Source organism: Bufo gargarizans, chromosome 8, assembly GCF_014858855.1.
Source record: "Bufo gargarizans isolate SCDJY-AF-19 chromosome 8, ASM1485885v1, whole genome shotgun sequence".
Taxonomy (NCBI): domain Eukaryota; kingdom Metazoa; phylum Chordata; class Amphibia; order Anura; family Bufonidae; genus Bufo; species Bufo gargarizans.
In genome coordinates, this window is record NC_058087.1 from 75,116,177 (window position 1) to 75,139,533 (window position 23,357).

General features: G+C 41.9%; 1 protein-coding gene across 1 annotated transcript in view; it reads right to left on the reverse strand.

The window, feature by feature from the left end:
- LOC122944468 (caspase-8-like) overlaps nucleotides 1–23,357 on the reverse strand; it is a 73,763-nt gene that overhangs the window by 27,576 nt on the left and 22,830 nt on the right. The window contains exons 2-7 of the mRNA XM_044302776.1: nucleotides 13,584–13,921; nucleotides 11,336–11,435; nucleotides 5,720–5,855; nucleotides 4,434–4,504; nucleotides 2,411–2,432; nucleotides 685–744 (exon numbers count right to left, since the gene is read on the reverse strand). Coding sequence (XP_044158711.1) covers nucleotides 685–744; nucleotides 2,411–2,432; nucleotides 4,434–4,504; nucleotides 5,720–5,855; nucleotides 11,336–11,435; nucleotides 13,584–13,882 — 688 coding nt within the window. The 5' untranslated portion in view covers nucleotides 13,883–13,921. The remainder of the gene's footprint in view (nucleotides 1–684; nucleotides 745–2,410; nucleotides 2,433–4,433; nucleotides 4,505–5,719; nucleotides 5,856–11,335; nucleotides 11,436–13,583; nucleotides 13,922–23,357) is intronic.

The window sequence follows — 23,357 nt, forward strand, 5'->3', positions numbered from 1 at the left end:
AATCACAAGTCCGGCTAAAACCATACCGGGTATCTGAGGCTTGGCGACAAGCAACAGTAGAACACAGGGCAGGTCGGTTGCAGGGAAATATGGATGCCCTGTCCCAGGTGCACTTTTTGGCATGTGTTCACCCGATCAGGGTGAAGGGGGGGGGTATGTGACACAGGGGGGGTATGTGACACAGTGAAGGGTATTGTCTGGGAAAACAGGTATTTTCCTCCCAGTGTGTGTTGCTGGACTGATTGGCGGCCAGGTGGGGGTCAAACAACAGACTGGATCTCAGGTGCTGGTCCGAAGTTTTGGCAACACCTAGCTGCCTTTAAAAGACAGCTGGGTTCAGTAGAGGGGATCAATATGTTGGGATCTGAGGCTTGTGCCGAGTTGGAGGGCTGAGCCCCGGGTGTAGGGGAAACAGGCCTCCTAAAGCCTGCTTATGGACATGAGGCAGAACTGCCAGCAGGGTGTGAAATAACAGCCAGGAGATAAGGTGACTTTCTTGCTTTATGAACTTTTCATGTGTGAACAAACACCAAGACTGCAAAGTGACTTGCATTTTTTGCTATACCTTACGTGTGAATAAACACTGAAGTTGGTTTTTGCCTCTGTACTGCGTCCGCTTACCCTGCCTACCAGAGCGAATCCCCACAGTACACATAAGCGCATAGTCAGTAACACATTCATTACCTTTTTCACTGTCTCTCTCTGAGACATGTTGAACAATTTCTCCTATACTCTTTCTCCTGTCTAAAGGAAAAATACTGTAAGTGAACATTGCACAAATGCAACCAACATTTTACATTAGGTTCTGTTCACACAAGACTTGTAAACTGTCAAATGTTTACATGTGTAAAAATGTATTCAGATGTATACTGTACAGTAGCCAAAGGTTTTCATGTCAAATGTGTCCTTTTGCCTTCTGTTTGGCAGGTTTACACCTGGATACCTTCCATTAATTTACAGTACAGTACAAGAGTCAGAACCATAAGAAAAAAGCAAAGATTTTGGGTATAGAGCTCAGACTCATCTCAGGGACAGGACTCATCTCAGGTTAATCAGCATATGTATCAAATCGTTGTTTTTTTTTTACACAATAAAAGCACATAGAGCTATGGGGACTGGGTATTGCGTATGTGCTAGCAGCCATCTAGCAACCCATGTCCTCAGCTCTATACCCAAAATCCTGGTGACAGGTTCCCTTTAAGCTCTTGTCACCAACTGTGACTGCTCAACAACTGCAACTGAGATCCCTTCAGATAGTGACTCACTTGGAAAATTTATACAGTTTATGTGCTTATTAATATGTTCATTGTGTCAGAAAAACACTCTTCACAATATGATAAGGCTGCAGCTTTCTTCAGTTATTTTTTTTCTCCCTCATTTAACCCATAATAAGAGGCTAGAGCCTTACTATATTGAGAGTACAGGTTTTCTACACTTAGAAAGACAATAAATATTTCTTGTGTCTTTATAATAATATACTGTCTGTTATTAAAAAGGCATGCTGCGTTTTGATAAAGAGAGATAAAAATGGAACAAACCCAGTAAGAGTTAACACACAAAAAAATAAAATAAAAATATAATAATAATAATAAATATACATCTGTCTTGTCTTGATAACCCCACAAGTTATGTTATTATCTGCTATGCCTGTAATTTGAAAATATTATGGGTCATGTTATGTAATCATTTTGCCTTTATCTGCCCAATAAACAGATTGAACCATAATAAATAAATAAATAAATATATATATATATATCTATCACAAAAAAACTGAGGCACATTTATCAAATGTTTGACGCCACTATTGAAAAGTTGCAAATTATGGTGAATGGCATATTTGTGTCATAATTTGCAACTTTTCATTTCTCTCGCCACTATGCAACGTGGCAACAAAAGAGGAAAGGGCTGACAGATTTACTATCATTTACACCAGAAACAGGCAAAAACAATAGTTCAAATCTACGCCAGCTCATGGCTCTGGGACTCTAAACAAATGTGCTGCACTGTTTTTAGTGTTTTTCAAAATTTCCTATTTATAAAAAGAAAATGGCAACAAGGCCTATAAAACTCCTTAGGGCATGTTCAGACAGTATAAACACATGTTGGAAAAATCTGATTTATATTTGCTGCAAAACCTGTGACAGAAATCCAAGGCTGACCCACAGATTTCTGTTTAGCTTTTTTTCTGTGCAGAAACTGGCGCTTGTTTTTTTTACCATGATGGAGGTTACAGCATGTAGGCATTTATTTGGTACTAGCTGGCATGTTAGATCTGGCTTGTTCCACGTGTACTGTATAGATAAAGCACATGGATTTAATGTGCTTACCTGTACAAGCTGAGTCACACCCTGCGGCAAAAAAACCGCTACATGTATGTGTACCATTAGAATAAACTTTTAATAAGACTCACCATCATCTGGATAACCTTGAGCCTGAATCAAAAGAAAAGTATATATTAATTGTCAATCTATGTATTAAATTACAGTTTCAAGAAGAAGAGCTAGAAAATGTAACACATTTTAGAAAGTTGAAGTAGATAACACAGGAACTACGATTGGCAATAGTTAAAAGGATATCGAAGTCAGATAGAAGCAGGTCTCAGAGGTGGGACCCGCACCTATCTCCAAAATGCCCATGTTCTCCATTCACTGCTATGAGAATTCCAAAAATAGCAGATCTAGTGCACTGTCAAAACCTCACAGATAACTTACCACAGCATCTGAGGGGTTAAAAGTCCATGTACATGTTTACCGCCAATCACAAACTTTGCCTCTGGTTGTCTGCTGTGTAAAACAGCAGAAATCCAGTGGGTATGGCACCTGCTCAGTTCCTGAGCGGGTGCTATGTTTAAAAATCATACATGTACAGTGGATGTTGGTAAGGTATTTCATACATCAAACAACCAACGTTAAAACGCTAAAATGAGCCCCAACACAGCTTCACAGACATAACTATAAAATAAAGTAATGGGAATCAGAATATGGTGATGAAAATAAAATAATAAAAAAATAAATAAATTGAAATAAATTAAAGGGGGTAATAACCCGGTCTTAATAACCCCTATATGTGGCGGTGGATCACCGAAATTATGAAGAGGTTCCGGCCTCTACATAACTTCAGCGCACCCAGCACCAGTCTAAGGGCTCATGCACACAACCGTATGGCTTTTTCAGTGTTTTGCGGTCAGTTTTTTACGGATCAGTTTTTTTATTTCTGTTGTGTTTCCGTTTCCTTTCCGTATGCCATATAAATTATACAGTAATTACATAGAAAAAATTGGGCTGGGTATAACATTTTCAATAGGTGGTTCTGCACAAACGGAACGGATACGGAAGACATACGGATGCATTTCCGTATGTGTTCCATTTTTTTGCAGACCCATTGACTTGAATAGAGCCAAGCACGGTGATTTGCGGACAAGAATAGGACATGTTCTATCTTTTCACGGTACGGAAATACTGAAACGGAATGCACAAGGAGACACTTCTGTTTTTTTTGCTGAACCATTGAAATGAATGGTTCAGTATATGTACCGCATACTGAACTAAAAAAAACTGCCAGTATACTGAACACAAAATATTGTCGCGTGCATGAGCCCTAAATGTGAGACGGCTTCCTTACATTTGGAAATTTTTCTGCCCCTAAAACAGGCATATCCCCTTCCCCACCCATGCAACGCCCACTTTTTTTAGACCTGGCGTGAGCAGAGAGAAGTTGCAGATTGCGGCGCAACTAACCACTGTGCCACCATCTGCGCCTGAAATATGCCTAATATAGGCATATTTCAGGCCAATAAATGACCCCATGAGGATATAAATGTGGTATCTTTGTAATCATACTGACCCAGAGAATGAAGGTCAAGTAGTCAGTTTCTCTACATGGGGAATGCCGTAAAAACAAAACAAAAATTACGTTTTTTTTTCCAATTCCACTCCATTTGGAAATTTTTCCAACTTCCCACTACATCATATGCAATATTAAATAGTGTTATTATAAAGTACAACTTGTCCTGCAAAAAATCAAGCCCTCATCAGCTATGTGAACGGAAAAATAAAAAAGTTATGACTTCGAAAAGGCAAGGAGTGAAAAATGAAAACACAAAAAACTAAAATCCTTCAGGGCTCAAGGATTAAAACTGTCTGGTCTTACTTCAGACTGTATTAGTAAATATGCCCCAGAAACACCTTTTAATTCAAAATAGGGAGGCAGTTTTACCATTTGAACCACAGGTCCATAGTGAACGTCTGCTCACCTTGTTTGAGAACAATACAACAAAACAAAAATCGCCAGCATAAACAGCAGTATAATTTTAAGCAATGTGGCTGCTCACATCATTCATAATGGCTTCTGCTGATATTGACTGTAATTGATTATGTACAACCAACAATTATCCAAGATTCTAATATAATATTGAAAAAACAGATGTAAGGTACCTGTATGGAAAATTGCATCTTATCATCATACTCAGAGGACAAGGATTGAGATCTTGCTTTTATTTCAATGACTGAAAAAAACACACACAAAAATTAACTTAGAGGGTTGACTGTGTTTCTGTCCATAGCTGTGCTGGCTGCAAAAATAGCAATAACAGGAAGCATAACAGCAAGCAAGCCGTGCTCTTACCTTCTTAGGCTTTTCTAAATACAAAGTTAAAGGGGTATTCCCATCTCAGACATTGATGGCATATTGTAAGGGTATGTCATCAATGCCAGACAAGAGCGGGTTACACCTCTGGGACTCACTCGTATCTCCAGAACATGGCCCCTAAAGTGAAGAAGAGTGCATCACATGGCCACCCTCCATTCACTGATATGGGAGTTGTGAAAAAAGCCAAGCACTGGCTCAGAGCTATTTCCGTCTGTCCCATAGAAGTGAATCGAGAGCACGGTGTACACTTCTTTATTTTGGGGGCTCTGTTCTGGAGATAGGAGCAGGGTCCAGAGGTAGGACCTGCCCATGTCTAACATAGATGGCATATCCTAACGATAGATGGGTATAACCCTTTAAGTGCAGACACTTTTTAAAGGGTGTAGTTTGTGACAGCTGTAGCATCCAACCTGAGAACACTGCAGCTGTCAGTCAGAGCAGGGGGGGGGGGGGCTGTGAAGAAGCGCACAGCAGAAGGCACTTCACAGTGAAACTCCGGCCCAATACACTTGCAGGAACATAACCTAGTGAAATAAAAGCTCATATTCTTACTATTCCTGGTAATACAAAATCTGTATGTTTACACTGCTCTCTCCAGCCCCTACCTAGTGATTTCAGCATGGTCAAAGCTGCTGACAGATTCCCTTTACTAATAATGCACTGTTCACACCATGTTTGAGTCATACAGCTAAGGCATATCTATTACATTTTTAAAGAGGAGCGGTTAGCTCTTATGACATGTCCCCTTTCAGTTTCTCGGCAGCAATTTGCTGTTTACATGAGAATATGTGTATCAGACAAACAAGCATTTTATCAGCAGGATTTGTAATGTTTGCCTCATCTGATTATCTACCTTTACATAAAAGTTAATAGGTCATTTATCCGATTGGAGAGCAGACCAGTAGCTCAGGAAAGAGGGTTACCCCCATATCCATGTACAGAAAATAGACATTATACATTATATATCAGAAAATAAAAACAAGTTAAAAACAGAATATGTTTCAGTATCTAGTTTTAATAAGTAAAAAAAATGTAAGCGATACACCCCTTTCAAAGAAATACTTGTGCCTACCTCGTGTCTGCTTGTAATCATATATCTTCTTAAGAAGTTCCAGTGAAACACGGCTCACTGCCTTTTCAAGAGTATCCAAATTATCCTCGGATAACTGGTCATTTTTTTCCAGGTAATACAAAATATCAAGGAATGTCTGCAAAAGAGAAGGTGATACTGTCACTATTAACACTGACAGTGACAAGCTGAGCCTTCATCGAGAAAAGCAAAAGTCCTATTATAGGAACGTTCACTTCCCAGCATCCTGACAAACAAGTAAGATAAATGTAAAAAAAAAAACACACACAATAAGTACACTAAAAATCTATTTTATAAAATCAATGTGACAAAAAACCCTAATAAAACATATTTAATAAAAATCCCCATACCCCATACTTGCCTAGGCCTGCACAATACATTGATACCCTTTAATTAATTGCAAAAGTGAACTTTTGTAAGTGTAAATTAAATGCTACCAAATATTTACCAGAAAATTATTCCTGAAGAACATTCATCTAAAAAAAAAAAAAAAAACTTTATTATTTTTTTTTAAAGATCTTCTATACTGACGTCCTATACTCAGGATAGGTTATCAATATCTGATGGTGGGGGTTTGACTCCCAGTACCCTCGCCGGTCAGCTATTTAAATAGGCTGCGGCGCTCAAGTGAGTCCTCAAGTGAACCTCCTCACAGCATCATTCATTCTATTTTTACATGAACTACACCAGAGCCATGTGGCTGATGAATGTGATGTCACTGACCTAGGAAGAGGCTGTGGTGCTCATCGGAGGTGATCGGCAGAAGTCCCGGGAGTTGGACCCCCACCAGCCAGATAGTGATGACCGGTATATGTTGGGGAATCACAGTAATACCATCATTTTAAATATAACTTTTAATGTTTCAGTATAAAATGTCAATACACCCTCATACTTATAAATAAATAATAATGAAAAAAGAAAATCAAAATCTAGGGTCAGATAGATGTTTTATTTTCAAGGTATATGCGATTTGGTTAGTAGGTATTAATGGGGCCTACTGGGAAAAATGTCCCTATATCTGGCCCTAGTGTGCCAGCCCTACCTAAATACGGAATAGCCGCCCCGATAGGGGCGATCCCGTTTCTCGTACCTCCTGGTGTCCCTGATAAAACCCTGTACCCAGGGACACCAGGAGGTACGAGAAACGGGATCGCCCCTATCGGGCGGCTATTCCGTATTTAGGTAGGGCTGGTACACTAGGGCCAGATATAGGGACATTTTTCCCAGTAGGCCCCATTAATACCTACTAACCAAATTGCATATACCTTGCAAATAAAACATCTATCTGACCCTAGATTTTGATTTTCTTTTTTCATTATTATTTATTTATAAGTATGAGGGTGTATCGACATTTTATACTGAAACATTAAAAGTTATATTTTAGAATGATTGTATTACTGTGATTCCCTGTGTCTTTGACCACATTCTACTATAGATTCCCCATAACAGGAAAATGTTCAATCTGTGAATAAAAGACCGGTATATGTTGGAGGATTTCTTGATGCATACCTCCAAGGGATGCCGTTGATTGATTCACGTTATAGGTAGTGTTGAGCGAACTTGTGTTTTAAGTTCGGCATCTAAAGTTAAGGTTATTAAAGTATCCCGTACCATGGACCATAACGGAATTTAGAATCCATAACGGGATACTTCGATAACCTGAACTCGAACTTTAGACGCCGAACTTAAAACACAAGTTTTCTCAACACTAGTTATAGGTATACAATGACATCTGTCGCTTCCAGGCTGACATTTAAAGGGAATTTTCACCAGTTTTATGGTGTTCTAACTGCTGGCTCAACTTCCTTTTAATTGACTAATTTTGCTAAAACCTTGAACAGTATGTGCCCCTAATTTTCTCTACCCCCTGCTGCTAATACATTTGGAAAAAACTGTCAATCACTGGCAGGGGGCGGGGAGAGCCAGCCGCTCATGAATATCAGGACTGTTAGAACCTAGCACTATAAAACTGCTGACAGATTCCATTTAAAAAATAAAATAAAAACATACTGAGTAGTATACTGTTTTTTACTGGATACCTCTGTATGGAATAGAGCAGCAGACAATGATATCCCATACGACAAACAGTAAACTGACATGTGCCAGTCCAACAGATGCCAAGGTGAATAGGGGTCTCTGCTTTCTCAGTCCATATGGCAAATGGATATAAATTCTGCTTTAAAGGGTATCTAAAACCAGCCTTCACCTGACTAAAACCGTAAGGGACCCATCAACAATATGCCCGTCCGTTCTATACATAATCATGACATTACATCATATTCATTCGGATTTTCTATGTAATCCACTATGTAACGAATCACGTGGGTATAAATTTACGTGGTTTAATCTTTTTACATTTGCATATCTGGCGATGCAATATGTTTTTCTAACAGAGGGGGCCGTATGCTTAAATTTTTGGATGCGCAGGCACCTTGTAACAGTTCCTGTGATGAATGATCGCGGGACTGTTCACGTCATCATATGCCGGCGGTCACGTGTTCGCCATCGTCAGCATACTACACTGGTCGACGATTTGATTTATTGACGCCCCAGATAGAGGTGATACATATTTCACGAGCGTTCCTGATTGGTTGGGAGGGGTATTAAGTGTGTTGACGCTACCACCGGATGAAGGATCACCAAATCGCGTGTCGGGTCTGGCGCCGTCCTGGACAGAGATGCATTATGGGTAATTGATCACTCCTCTTATTTGCTATCATTGATGTTGCACTATGCACTTTGGATAATCAGTATCATTTGTTATATGCGGATTGTGTTTGGCCAACGTGATCTCATCCAGTGATGTCACCAATATTTTTCTGCACTATTTTTAACCAGAGCCATTGCCATTAGGAAGTACCATATGAGGTGTGTATTTGATTAAGGGGTGTATTTGGCCTCAGACATGTTTAGGTAGGTGGTACATGTCACAGTAACATCCATAGAAATACCAGGACACAAGACTTCTAGATATACCATTGCCCAGAGTATACACTGCTGCTGCTGACTTGCTTTCTTCTCAAAGTGAATACTGGTCTTCCCCCAGTAAGCAATACAAAGGACCTATCTGTCCACATGATGTAAGGAAACATGCTTCATCAGACCAGGCAATCTTCTATCATTGATCCATGGCCCAATTCTTCTGCTCATAAACCAATTGGTTTTGGTTCTCTCATAGCTAGAATTCACTTTTTCCTTTTTTTAAAGGATAACTGTCACACTTAGACCCTAATTTCAATTCTCATATATGTAGTTAGTAATAACATGATATTCCAGAATCAGTTACTATTAGACTGACTTACCCCATATTTAATAAGATTCAGCCCTTAGCAACTAGTCTGCATAAAACTGCAATTTCACTATTCAGTTAAGATGGCTGCCACTGCCCTCACCCTGAGGCTAATCCCGCCTGCCCTCACTAGCCAGTAACAATAGCCCCCCAAAAGTGTCAGTAACCAGAGCCCTCCCCCCTAAAGGGTTAATCTCCTACAGCACAAAGGGGTCCTCTTACCACATGTTGCTTTCCTTTATACACTGAGCAGACGGCAGATCTCCCTTCCCTGCTCTGCGCTGCTTTGGCTCTGCATTGTCCCAGTCTGCTGAGTGAGGGAGCGTCTGCCAAGCGCAGGGACAGGGAGAAGTGCACACAGCCCAGGCACTGTTATCAGCTGCTGGGGAGGACCTGGCTGTAATCCTTTACTTACAGTCCCTGGCTGTCAGTAATGTGACCTTGCACGCAGAATCCTCCGTCCTTCAACAGATAGACAGACCATGCCTAGCAACTCTATTTTAAGCACAGGTAAAAGTAGGCAGTGCAGGGAACAAAACTGTGGAATTAAGGGGCAATTGAATACGCAGTGAAAAGTTGAAATAGGGCCACCAAGGAGATATTAATCACCACAATCCACTCCCAAAAAAAACAAAAAAAAAACGACAGTTATACTTTAAATACATTTTTGCTACTATAGATCTTCTAAAGCAGGGATGGCCAACCTGAGGCTCTCCAGATGTTGCAAAACTACAACTCCCATAATGCCCGGAAAGTCTACAGCTATCAGCCTACAGCAGGGCATGGTGGGAGTTGTAGTTTTACAACAGCTGGAGAGACGCAGGTTGTCCATGCCTGTTCTAAAGGATCAGACCAGACAGGCCTTCGTTGCCCATGCACATCAGTGAGCCTTGGGTGCCCATTACCCAATTACTGGTTTTCCTTTCTTGGACCACTTTTTATAGATACTAACCACTACATATGGGGAAAACACTACTACAAAAAAGCCACCGTTTTGGACATGCTCTGAACTAGCCGTCTGTTCCTCACAATTCGTCATTACAGACTGTTCACTAGCTGATTAATGTATCCACCCCTGACAGCAGCCAGGAGAACAGTCAGGTGACCTGTCAGTGGGTTTAAGATTATAGGCGACAGCCAATATCTGGTTCAATAGTCAATTTTCTGAAAGCAATATTATTTTTAAAATTTATGGAGGTGTTTTTTTTTGTTTTTTTTTGAGAGATAAGGTGCCATTTTGATTGGTACTATTCTGGAGTACAGACGGCTTTTTGATCACTTAGTATTACACTTTTAGTACAGCAAGGTGACCAAAAAATGGCTGTTTTGACAGAGTTTTTTTTTTTTTATGGTATTCACCTGACGGGGTGGATCATGTAATATTTTTATAGATGTCTTTCTTTTTTTCTATACTTTACAATTTTTTATAACTTAATTATGGGAAAGGGATACTTTTTATTTTTTTACTTGAAGCTTTAATTTTTTTTTATTATGTAAGACACTTTTTATTTTGTCCTACTAGGGGATCTTTTGGGGGTCTGATTCCCTCTACAATGCATTAAAATACATCCTGTATTGTAATGCATTAAGTGTCAGTGTAATACAATGACATCGTGCCCATGAGACCCAGGCTGCGGGCTGGATCTCATAGGCTTCTGTAGCTGGCAGACTCCAGTGCCTCTGTAAGGCATCGAACTGCAATAGCAGCCATCAGGTCCCCTTCACTGTAGCTCGGGTACCCGATGGGGATGGAGAGGGAGCCCCATCCCTCTGCAAACCCCATACATGCCGTAGTAAGTGTTGACCGAGGCACACAAGGGGTTAATACGCTGTCAACTCCTGCACTTGCCTGATCACAGCACCGTACATGTACGGTGCTGGGTAGCATGTCACGCCCTGCTGCGCTGTACATGTATGGAAATGGTTGGGAAGGGGTTAAAGTGTAACTTTGTTTCAGTTTAAAGAGTTTTTTTTAAGAGTCTTATTAGCAAAGCTCTAACTAAACGTTAATAAGGAGAGACTGTCTTCAGTCTAATAAATCAGATGGGCAGGTTAATGGACAGCGATAGGGCACATGTAGTCCGGGACAAGCATCTGACTGGAAGCCTCTGTATTTTACACAGCTCTCGGTAAAACACTGACGGCAGAGCTTTGCTAAGAAGACTCTTTATACCCTGTTTTCTAGAACAAACAAACATCTTCGCCTAATAAAGTACTGTACATTACAGAAATGTTTCACATCCCTGTCCCTACATATATTAAAAATAAACTGAACTACGGTATGACTAAAAAAGTTCTCATAAAATTACCATCTTGTTCTCCTCATACTTCTTTGGAATACTTAAGAGAAATCTTATACTTCTTAGATCTTCAGAGGTGATGTCTTCATAAAGTTGAAAAAGCATATGTCTGTAGTGGTAAAACCAAAAATACATTATATTATTAACTACCAGTAAGTTACGACGTGTTACATGAGTAACAAGATAAAATTTGGCATATTCACCACAATTATAATTTGGGAATCTCTTATAAGGACTATTATTTGCAGTAATACATGAGTAGTATGGCAGACAAGGAGTCCTGATCCCTAATTATTATGTTCACACTGCCCCACGTTCCACCACTGTGCGCTGGCATATCTGCACTGGAATACATGGTCTGCACATAACGGAACAGTCTGGACAATGTCATCCTGTGCAGCTCTGCCAGCGCATGTTGGAGGAGAGCAGGATTAAAAAAAAAAATTGCAATCTGGACTCTGGGCTAAACCCAGGTGACAGATTCCCTTAAAATCTACATCATCAGAAAAAACAGCTACCTATGTTACAAAACAAAAAGGTAACACTACTCACTTCTTCCTCACCCCTCAGCACAGAATCTCTGGCAGTCTTCCTGGTCAATGCTTATCAGCTGCCAGAATGTGACCACTAAAACCAGAGACTTCAGCAGCCGTGTGACTGGCATCATGGCTCGCATCGCTGAGCGGTGTTGCCAGTAATAGGACACAAGACTGCTGTAGCCTCTGACTGGCTGCAGCAGCCACAGGTCACCCTGGTAACAATGACCAGAAGGATCGCCAGAGCTTCTGCGCTTGTTTGCCAGGGAAAAAAAAGAGGTGAGAAGATTTTAATAATTTTTGTTCTCTAACATTTACAGCTGTTTTTATTATTTGCTAACAGTAGATTACCCATTCAAGATTTGTTGAAAAAAAGAAAGGAATTTCCACTGGAAAAAAATAAAATAACTTGTAAATATATAGGGGGAGATTTATCAAAACTGGTGTAAAGTAGAACTGGCTTAGTTGCCCTTAACAACAAATCAGATTCCACCTTTCATGTCACAAAGGCGCTCTGAAAAATGAACGATGGAATCGGATTGGCTGCTATGGACAACTAGGCCAGTTTTCTTTTACACCAATTTTGATAAATTTCCCTCCATAAGAGATTTTTTTTTGTAGCCAAACTAAAAATTAAAATTACTTCATGCTAAATAAAGAAACCATTCACATTGAACTGTAAAAAGGTTGTCAAGTGCATGTGCGTCTATTTGTGTATGTGTATATAATGGCGGCACTTACACTACACTGGCTGACTACAGCAGTTACTGCACAATGGGGACCAATCCATCTACTGTACAGAGGTAAGGAACAACCGCTGCTCCCAGCCGGACATGTACAGAGCCGCATCCCGAGCCATGAGAAAGGAGGGAAGTGTGGTTCTTAGCCCATCGCCTCTTAGGCCTCTTGCACACGAACGTTGTGCATCCGTTCCATGCATTGGAGACCGCAATTTGCGGTCCCCATTGCATGGGCAACATCCGTGCGACGGCCAGGACGGATTGAGACCCATTCAACTTGAATGGGTCTGTGATCCGTCCTCACTGCAAAAAAATAAAACAAGTTCTATTTTTTTGCTGTAGTGCTTCCGTGGGGCTCTGATCTGTGCTTCTATTCCGCATCTCCGTGATTGGGGACCCATTCAAGTGAATGGGTCCGCATCCGTTATGGGGAGTGCACACGGGCCAGTGCCCATGTATTACGGACCTGCCATATGCGGGCCGCAATATGGCCACAGGCACACAATGGCCGTGTGCAAGAGGCCTTAGATATAAAATCATTCAGTGATCGGTGTAGTCCTACCCCGGAGTCTGTGTTGCCATTCTCTCCTGCTCGGCCTGCTGATCTAGTGCTAATTCCAGTGAAATGCTGGGTGACAGGGGCACATTGTGTATGCAGCTTGTTATATACTGGTAGGAAGCCATCAGCGTGGGGAAGGGGGGCCGGCTTCAGTATACTTTATACATCAACTGCTCAGTACACAAATATACAGCAAGCAGAAACTGTTTGGTGGTATTATATATATTGACTATATGGTAAGGAGACATTATTTATTCACTTCATAATATAGGCACTGACGGTTACTATTATGTGCATGTGCAATTTTTGTGCATCGATTTGTGTATGTATGCACTATAACTGCCCCCTTCCGCTTGATGACATGCGGTGTAACTCAGGGACACACACGTTGTGCATATGGGAAATGTATTTTAAAAACGTACCTATAGGAAGACACAGTCCTCTTCTTTTTTAAGGCTTCTTGCACAGCGGGCTTGCTGGTGCCCAGGTTTTTTAGCAAACTGTGCTGACCTATGATATAAAGGAGTTCAGCCAGAAAATCATACTTGCCCTCTTCAATGAGCTCTTGCTTTTGGAGCTCGCCAAAAAGATCTAGATTTGATTTTATTGCTAAAAGTCTCTTGTTTGGAAGCAAATCCGAGCAAAGGAATTTCAAAGAGTCCAGATCCTCTTGGGTAAGTTCAGAATCAATCAGAAAAAGTGTATCATTGCAGGAATCCATTGGTCAGAATACAGAGGGCCCTATGAGCCCCTGCCCTTCCTAAAACAGAATAAAACAATAAGAAAACGGTTACACTATAAAAAAGCTCGCAGCCTCAGAGGGATATACAGGCACGTTCTAACATTATCAGTTCACAATTACGTGGTGGCCTCCACAACATGCATCACAAATTTTTCCATCAAACACTGTGGAAACTGCTGTAAACCCCCTGGTGCAGATGTGAACTGAGCATTACATTTTCCTTCCAAGCTTGCATGTGAAATAATTAAAAAAAATGCATCTCTCTATGGGAGTTCGTATAGTTGTAAGTGGAGACAGCTGATCTACTTCTCCATTCACAGCGCTGGGCAGTAGGGGTCAGGGGATATATAGATGGGGATAAAGTTGTGGATTCCAGAGGTTGGAGCCGCATCTCTCAGACATTTATGGCATATCCTAAAGGATAACAATCCAAACCAAAACTGTCTAACAGCAGAAGATGCTCAGACGATTCACTCAGTATCACATACCCTTTACTTAAAAAAGTAATTTTTATTAAAAAGTGGTTGTCTCATCTCAACAAACCCTATACCTGTACCTCAGCCCCCCACATGACCTGAGGGAGAAGAACTATGTTCCGGATGGCTTTTCATTTAATTGGCTGTATATAATACAACCTTTCCTCTTTTGTGTCCTCTATGGGGAAAATGAACAGTCAGTGGACACTTACTCCCCCCAAATCAGCTCTCATGTGCCAGATCCAAAACAATTATATAGTTTGTCTGTGACCCTGGACATATCCCCATTTTTACCCAGGCAGCCCCCCTGATATGTTTATTGGAGCATTTCATGCTCTGATGCTCTCCTTTTCGGAGCAGGGCAAAGGCTTTTTTTGGTGATCTGGTGACATACCTAGCATAGGTAAGAAGGCAGAGGTTTCCACCTAGCAGTGAGCCCTATAAAACGGCGAGGACAGCGCTAAGGCCTGCGCATCAGTGCAGGTGACATCACTGGCAACGCTGCTGGGCAGAAACCACCACGTAGCCATTTTTTGCAAATCTGACATGTGTCACTTTATGTGGTGATAACTTTAAAACGCTTTTACGTATCCAGGCCATTCTGAGATTGTTTTCTCGTCACATATTGTACGTCATGACAGTGGTAAATTTGAGTCAAAATATTTAATTTTTATTTATGAAAAAAATAATACCCAAAATTTGGACAAATTCACAATTTTCCAAATTTCAATTTCTCTGCTTTTAAAAACAGATAGTGATACCTACTAAAATAGTTATTACTTTACATTTCCCATATGTGTACTTCCTGTTTGGATCATTTTGTAAATGACATTTTCTTTTTTGGGGACATTTCCAAAACCCGATTTTTAAGGACCAGTTCAGGTCTGAAGTCACTTTGTGAGACTTACATAATAGAAACCAGTGATGGCCAGTTCGCCGTGTTTGCCTGCGAACACATGCGGGCTGCCATCTTAACTCACAAGTCCGGCAATGCGCAGATAAGCCCTTACCTGTGCCTGCGCCGCGAGCCGGTCTGAAACAAATGCGGTCACCGGGAGCAGGCAGTTCCGAGATGAAGGCCCCCGGCAGCTGTTCCCAGAACTGCCTGCTCCCGGTGACCGCATTTGTTTCAGACTGGCTCGCGGCACAGGTAAGGGCTTACCTGTGCATCGCCGGACTTGTGAGTTAAGATGGCAAGCCCGCATGTGTTCACGGGCGAACACAGCGAACTGGCCATCACTGATAGAAACCACCCATAAATGGCCCCATTTTGGAAACTACACACCTCCAAGGTATTCAAAACTGATTTTACAAACGTTGTCAATCCATTAGGTGTTCCACAAGAATTAAAGGAAAATATAGATGAAATTTCAGAATTTCACTTTTTGGGCAGATTTTCAATTTTAATCAATTTTTTTCTGCTAACAAAGCAAGGGTTAACAGCCAAACAAAACTCAATATTTATTACCCTGATTCTGTAGTTTACAGAACACCCATATTTGATCGTAAACTGCTGTATGACCACACAGCAGGGCGCAGAAGGAAAGGAACGCCATATGGTTTTTGGAGGGCAGATTTCACTGTGATAATTTTAAGTTGCCATATCACATTTGAAGACCCCCTGATGCACCCCTAGAGTAGAAACTCCAAAAAAGTGACCCCATTTTGGAAACTACGGGTTAAGGTGGCAATTTTGTTGGTACTATTTTAGGGTACAGATGATTTTTTTGTTGCTCTATATTACACTTTTTGTGAGGCAAGATACCAAAAAATAGCTGTTTTGGCACCGCTTTTATTTTTTACAATGTTCATCTGACAGGTTAGATCATGTGGTATTTTTATAGAGCAGGTTGTTATGAATGCGACAATACCAAATATGACTTTTGGTTGTTTGTTTCAGTTTTACATAATAAAGCATTTTTGAAAGAAATTTTTTTTTTTAGTGTCTCCATATTTTGAAAGCCATATATTTTTTTTTTATCTTTTAGGCGACTGTCTTATGTAGGAGCTAATTTTCACAGTATGAGATGACATTCTAGATGGTCCTATTTCAAGGTGCATAAAACTTTTTGATCGCTTGGTATTACACTTTTTTTGATGTAAGGTGACAAAAAACAGCTTTTTTGACACAGTTTTTATTATTTTCACCTGAGGAGTTAGATCATGTGATATTTTTATACAGCAGGTTGTTAAGCATGTGGCGATACCTATATGTATTTAAGTTTTACACAATAACAGCATTTTTGATACAAAAAAAAAAATCATGTTTTAGTGTCTCCAAATTCTGAAAGCCAAAGTTTTTTTTTTTTTTTTTGCCCAATTGTCTTAGGTAGGGGCCTTATTTTTTGCGGGATGAGATGACTGTTTAATGGGACTATTTTGAGGTGCATATGACTTTTTGATCGCTTTTTGTGATGTAAGGTGACAAAAAATTGCTTTTTTTTACACCTTTTTTATTTTATTCATGGTGTTCACCTGAGGGGTTAGGTCATGTGATATTTTAAATAGACCTGGTTGTTACGGACACGGCGATACATATTATGTCAACTTTTTTTTTTTTCACTTTTAATACAAGAAAAGCATTTTTGAAACAAAAAAAATGTTTTAGTGTCTCCATATTTTGAGAGCCATAGGTTTTTTTTTGCCCGATTGTTTTATGTAGGGACTCAGTTTTTGCAGGTGACTGTTTGATTGGTACTATTCTGTGGGGCTTTCTTTACATGATACATTCCACATACTGAAGTGAGACAACTCTTTTAAATCACGTCCACCAGCGCCGTACATGTACATCGACGGTCCTTAAGGGGTTAAAAGACCTCTGGAGGACACTGAATTATATATTTTTTTACTTGCACTGTTTACACTGTAACTGGGTTATCTACAGGAGCCCCAGTTACAAGGGAAACCACCCCGCTGAACACACAGGCAGAGCTGATCAGGATCTCCTTAGACCCTGCAGCTCTGCTCCTGTCCTGAGACAGCTGGCGGTCACGTGACCGCTGGGACTAATAGGGTAAGCGGCTCAGTCGTTGGCACAGGAGAAGGCAGTAGTAGTAATAAACTGCTCCTGTCTTCCCCTCAGGGCCCCCACTGTGTCTGACAGCCAGGACCCGACCTGCTCCTGGTAGATTGCAGGAGCGGGAGCTTTAATTCTAGCGCTATCTGCACAGGGTATGTGCAGATAGGACGTATATAGTCAGTGGGCAGTCGGGAAGGGGTTAATCAATTTTCACGTTCACATTAAAGGGGTTGTCCGGGTTCAGAGCTGAACCCGGACATACCGTTATTTTCACCCCGGCAGCCCTCCTGAGCCTGGCATCGGAGCATCTCATGCTCCGATGCGCTCCAGTGCCCTGCGCTAGATCGCGCAGGGCACAGGCTCTTGTGTTTACAATAACACACTGCCGGGCGGTAACTTCCGCCCAGCAGTGTGTTCGGTGACGTCACCGGCTCTGAGGGGCGGGCTTTAGCTCTGCCCTAGCCGTTTTACTGGCTAGGGCAGAGCCAAATCCCGCCCATCAGTGCCGGTGACGTCACCGGGGTTCCTGTCAGCCCCATAGAGAGCCCCGGTACGTCACCGGAACTCAGAAAAATGCCTTTGCCCTGCGCGATTTAGCGCAGGGCAAAGGAGAGCATCGGAGCATGAACTGCTCCGATGCTCATGTCAGGGGGGCTGCCGGGGTGAAAATGGAGGGATGTCCAGGTTCAGCTCTGAACCTGGACAACCCCTTTAAAATCTTATACTCCTCACATTTTAGGGAAATTACAATTGTATTATTTCCAAACCATACTCAGTATTAGAAGTGCAGGTAAAAGAATCGTCAGCCTGCAGCTCAAAATGTTGCAATTACCGGTAGGTACTGTACAACCCTTTATAAGAATCGGTGGCTCTAATGAACGAGTGTTACCAGCAATTCTACGCAATAAGGGCTCATGCACACAACTTTATTTTGCAGTCTACAAAACCCAGATACACACAAAAAAAAAAAAAGGACAACATTCATGCGACAACTGAGTTACATCATTTTTTTATCGGATCTTTAGTGGATCTTGGAATAGGACATTTTCTATAACCTTGCAGAACAGACTTGTGAACATATGGATATGGAATGCACACATAAGTTTCTGTTTTTTATGCAGTCCCACTGAAATGAATGGTTCTGCATATGGGCCGCAAAAAGGACACGGACAAAAAATAAGTTTGTGTGCATGAGTCATAAGGCCTCTTGCACACGGCCGTATGTCACCCGTGGCTGTATTGCGGCCCGTATATGGCGGGTCTGCAATACACGGGACACCATCCGTGTGCATTCCGCATCCATTCACTTGAGTGGGTCCGCAAATTCGGAGATGTGGTGAGGAACGGAAGCACTACAGAGTGCTTTTGTGGGGTTCGGTGCTTCAGTTCCGCAAAAAGATAGAACTTGTCCAATCTTTTTGCGTAACGGACAGATCGCTGGCCCACAGTTGTTGTCCGTGCATTGCGGTCTGCAGCATGGGCATAGCCATCACACTTTTGTGTGCAACAGGCCTAAGAGTGAGGACGCCACCAGGACATGGATGAGTAGCACTGTCACTCTAGCTGGGCTTTCCATGTAACTAAGCAGTGGTCACAGTGTAGTAGGGCTGTTCCCATGGTGATGGGGACGCTTCAAGTTAGAATATACTAAGAACTGTGTACATGACTGCCCCCTGCTGCCTGGCAGCACCCGATCTCTTACAGGGGGCTGTGATCCGTACAATTAACCCTTCAGGTGCTGCACCTGAAGGGGTTAATTGTGCGTATCATAGCCCTGTGTAAGAGATCAGGTGCTGCCAGGCAGCAGGGGGCAGACCCCATTCCCTATTAAATTAATTGGTGGCCAGTGCGGCCTCCCCTCTTCCCTTCATTGGTGGCCAGTGCGGCCCCCCCTCCCTCCCTCCCCTGTATTAAATTAATTGGTGGCCAGTGCGGCCTCCCCTCTTCCCCCCCCCCCCCCCCATCATTGGTGGCAGTGGAGAGTTCCGATCGGAGTCCCAGTTTAATCGCTGGGGCTCCGATCAGTAACCATGGCAACCAGGATGCTACTGCAGTCCTGGCTGCCATGGTTACTTAACAATTTTAGAAGCATTATACTTACCTGCGCTGTCTGTGACCGGCCGGGGGCTCCTCCTACTGGTAAGTGACAGGTCTGTGCTATAAGCAATGCGCCGCACAGACCTGTCACTTACCAGTAGGAGGAGCGCCCAGCTGGTCACAGACAGCGCAGGTAAGTATAATGCTTCTAAAATTGCTAAGTAACCATGGCAGCCAGGACTGCAGTAGCGTGGCCAACAATGAATTTAATACAGGGGAGGGGGGCCCGCACTGGCCAACAATGAATTAAAAACTGGGGAGGGAGGGGGGTCTGCCCCCTGCTGCCTGGCAGCACCTGATCTCTTACAGGGGGCTATGATACGCACAATTAACCCCTCAGGTGCGGCACCTGAGGGGTTAATTGTGCTGATTACAGCCCCCTGTAAGAGATCGGGTGCTGCCAGGCAGCAGGGGGCAGTCATGTACACAGTTCTTAGTATATTCTAACTTGAAGCGTCACCATCACTATGGGAACGCCTCTGTGTTAGAATATACTGTCGGATCTGAGTTTTCACAATGTAACTCAAATCCGATGGTATATTCTAACATAGAGGCGTTCCCATGGTGATGGGGACGCTTCAAGTTAAAATATACCATCGGATTGGAGAAAACTCCGATAGGGACTCCTGACTTTACATTAAAAGTCAATGGGGGACGGATCCGTTTGCAATTGCACCATATTGTGTCAACGTCAAACGGATCCGTCGCCATTGATTTGCATTGTAAGTCAGGACGGATCCGTTTGGCTCCGCACGGCCAGGCGGACACCAAAACGACTTTATGTCTGGTGATCCTCCAAAAATCACGGAAGAAAAAACGGACACGGATCACGGAACAACAGAACCCCGTTTTGCGGACTGTGAAAAAATACTGTCGTGTGCATGAGGCCTTATCCCTGTCATTGGGGCCCAGTGTCAGCTGAAACCTGCCATGTATAGAACAAGATCAGCATTTGATCCCGCTCCATACACCTCCCGTGCACTGTGTACGTACTATTAAGGCTACGTTCAGAGTTATGTTCAGAATCCAGTAGCCTGATCCACAGCCTACCACATCCTGCCATGCTGGATATGACTGTGTACCGTCAGATCCCCATTGACTATACTGGGATCTGACAGAGAGCCTCCTGCTCCCCGGAAAATGTCTGAATTCAACTAGACAGAAACTGCTGCCCGCAACATTTTTTGTCTGGCCGATTGTCGCGACTGGATCTCATTATGGTCAATGGGGATCTGGTGGTACAGACTCATATCTGGCAATGCCAGATATGGTGAGCTCTGGTAGCTCAGGCTATCAGATTCCAAACTCAACTGTGAATGGGGCCTAAGTGTGAACAGGTTAAGGCTACTTTCACACTAGCGTTCGGGGCTCCGCTTGTGAGTTCCGTTTGAAGGCTCTCACAAGCGGCCCCGAACGGATCCGTACTGCCCTAATGCATTCTGAGTGGATGCGGATCCGCTCAGAATGCATCAGTCTGGCACCGTTTGTCCTCCGCTCCGCTCAGCCGTGCAGAGGCAAACGGATCCGTCCAGACTTACAATGTAAGTCAATGGGGACAGATCCGTTTGAAGTTGACACAATATGGCTCAATTTCAAACGGATTCGTCCCCCATTGACTTTCAATGTAAGTCAAAACGGATCCGTCTGACTTATCATGAACTAAAAAAAGTAATGCATGGTAATGCAAACGGATCCGTTCTGAACGGATCTAAGCGTTTGCATTATAGGTGCGGATCCGTCTGTCCAGATACCAGACGGATCCGCACCTAAACGCAGGTGTGAAAGTAGCCTAAAGGAAATTTCAAGTTTTATTTGGACACTTTTATCACATATTAACAGCCTATATGTATTTTTTCACAAAAAATTAGCAGATGGCATGTAGCGGGTCATTTATTATTTACAGTTGTTTTTGTGTCAGTTTTAAGTCAGGCTTTGCTTTGTGTGCCTGTCCCAAATTTATGAACTGGTGCACCTTAATATATGTGGCATGAGTCTAATGTGAATAAAATAGAGGGATGGCACTCTGGTCATAGGTAGTGTATGGAAAAAGGTTATTTATTAAATGGCTATTAGCAACAATAAAAGGTCATAAAATTTGCAATAATAGTGCAATACCATATAAGTAGTAGGCCTATAATTAGATATTCCTAGGTAAAAATAGGTATATATAGTACTAATACATATATATAATATACTGTATATAAAATTATATATAAAATTGTTAATCGATAGAATTGTGGAATTGTTTTATATATTCCATCTATTTTATATTCTATTGATTAACAATTTTATATACAGTATATTATATATGTATTAGTACTATATATACCTATTTTTACCTAGGAATATCTAATTATAGGCCTACTACTTACAGTTGCAAGAAAAAGTATGTGAACCCTTTGGAATGATATGTATTTCTGCACAAATTGGTCATAAAATGTGATCTGATCTTCATCTAAATCACAACAATAGACAATCACAGTCTGCTTGAACTAATAACACACAAATAATTAAATGTTACCATGTTTTTATTGAACACACCATGTAAATATTCACAGTGCAGGTGGGAAAAGTATGTGAACCCCTAGACTTATGACATCTCCAAGAGCTAATTAGAGTGAGGTGTCAGCCAACTGGAGTCCAATCAATGAGAGGAGATTGGAGGTTTTGGTTACAGCTGCCCTGCCCTATAAAAAACACACACCAGTTCTGGGTTTGCTTTTCACAAGAAGCATTGCCTGATTTGAATGATGCCTCACACAAAAGAGCTCTCAGAAAACCTACGATTAAGAATTGTTGACTTGCATAAAGCTGGAAAGGGTTATAAAAGTATCTCCAAAAGCCTTGCTGTTCATCAGTCCACGGTAAGACAAATTGTCTGTAAATGGAGAAAGTTCAGCACTGCTGCTACTCTCCATAGGAGTGGCCGTTCTGTAGAGATGACTGCAAGAGCACAGCACAGACTGCTCAATGAGGTGAAGAAGAATCCTAGAGTGTCAGCTAAAGACTTACAAAAGTCTCTGGCATATGCTAACATCCCTGTTAGCAAATCTACGATACGTAAAACACTAAACAAGAATGGATTTCATGGGCGGATACCACAGAGGAAGCCACTGCTGTCAAAAAAAAACATTGCTGCACGTTTACAGTTGGCACAAGAGCACTTGGATGTTCCACAGCAGTACTGGCAAAATATTCTGTGGACAGAGGAAACCAAAGTTGAGTTGTTTGGAAGAAACACACAACATTATGTGTGGAGAAAAAGAGGCACAGCACACGAACATAAAAACCTCATTCCAACTGTGAAATATGGTGGTGGGGGCATCATGGTTTGGGGCTGCTTTGCTGTGTCAGGGCCTGGACGGATTGCTATCATCGATGGAAAAACGAATTCCAAAGTTTATCAAGACATTTTGCAGGAGAACTTAAGGCCACCTGTCCACCAGCTGAAGCTCAACAGAAGATGGGTGTTGCAACAGGACAACGACCCAAAGCATAGAAGTAAATCAACAACAGAATGGCTTAAACAGAAGTAAATACGCCTTCTGGAGTGGCCCAGTCAGAGTCCTGACCTCAACCCGATTGAGATGCTGTGGCATGACCTTAAGAAAGTGATTCACACCAGACATCCCAAGAATATTGCTGAACTGAAACAGTTCTGTAAAGAGGAATAGTCAAGAATTACTCCTGACCGTTGTGCGCGTCTGATCTGCAACTACAGGAAACGTTTGGTTGAAGTTATTGCTGCCAAAGGACGTTCAACCAGTTATTAAATCCAAGAGTTCACATACTTTTTCCACCTGCACTGTGAATGTTTACATGGTGTGTTCAATAAAAATATGTTAACAGTTAATTCTTTGTG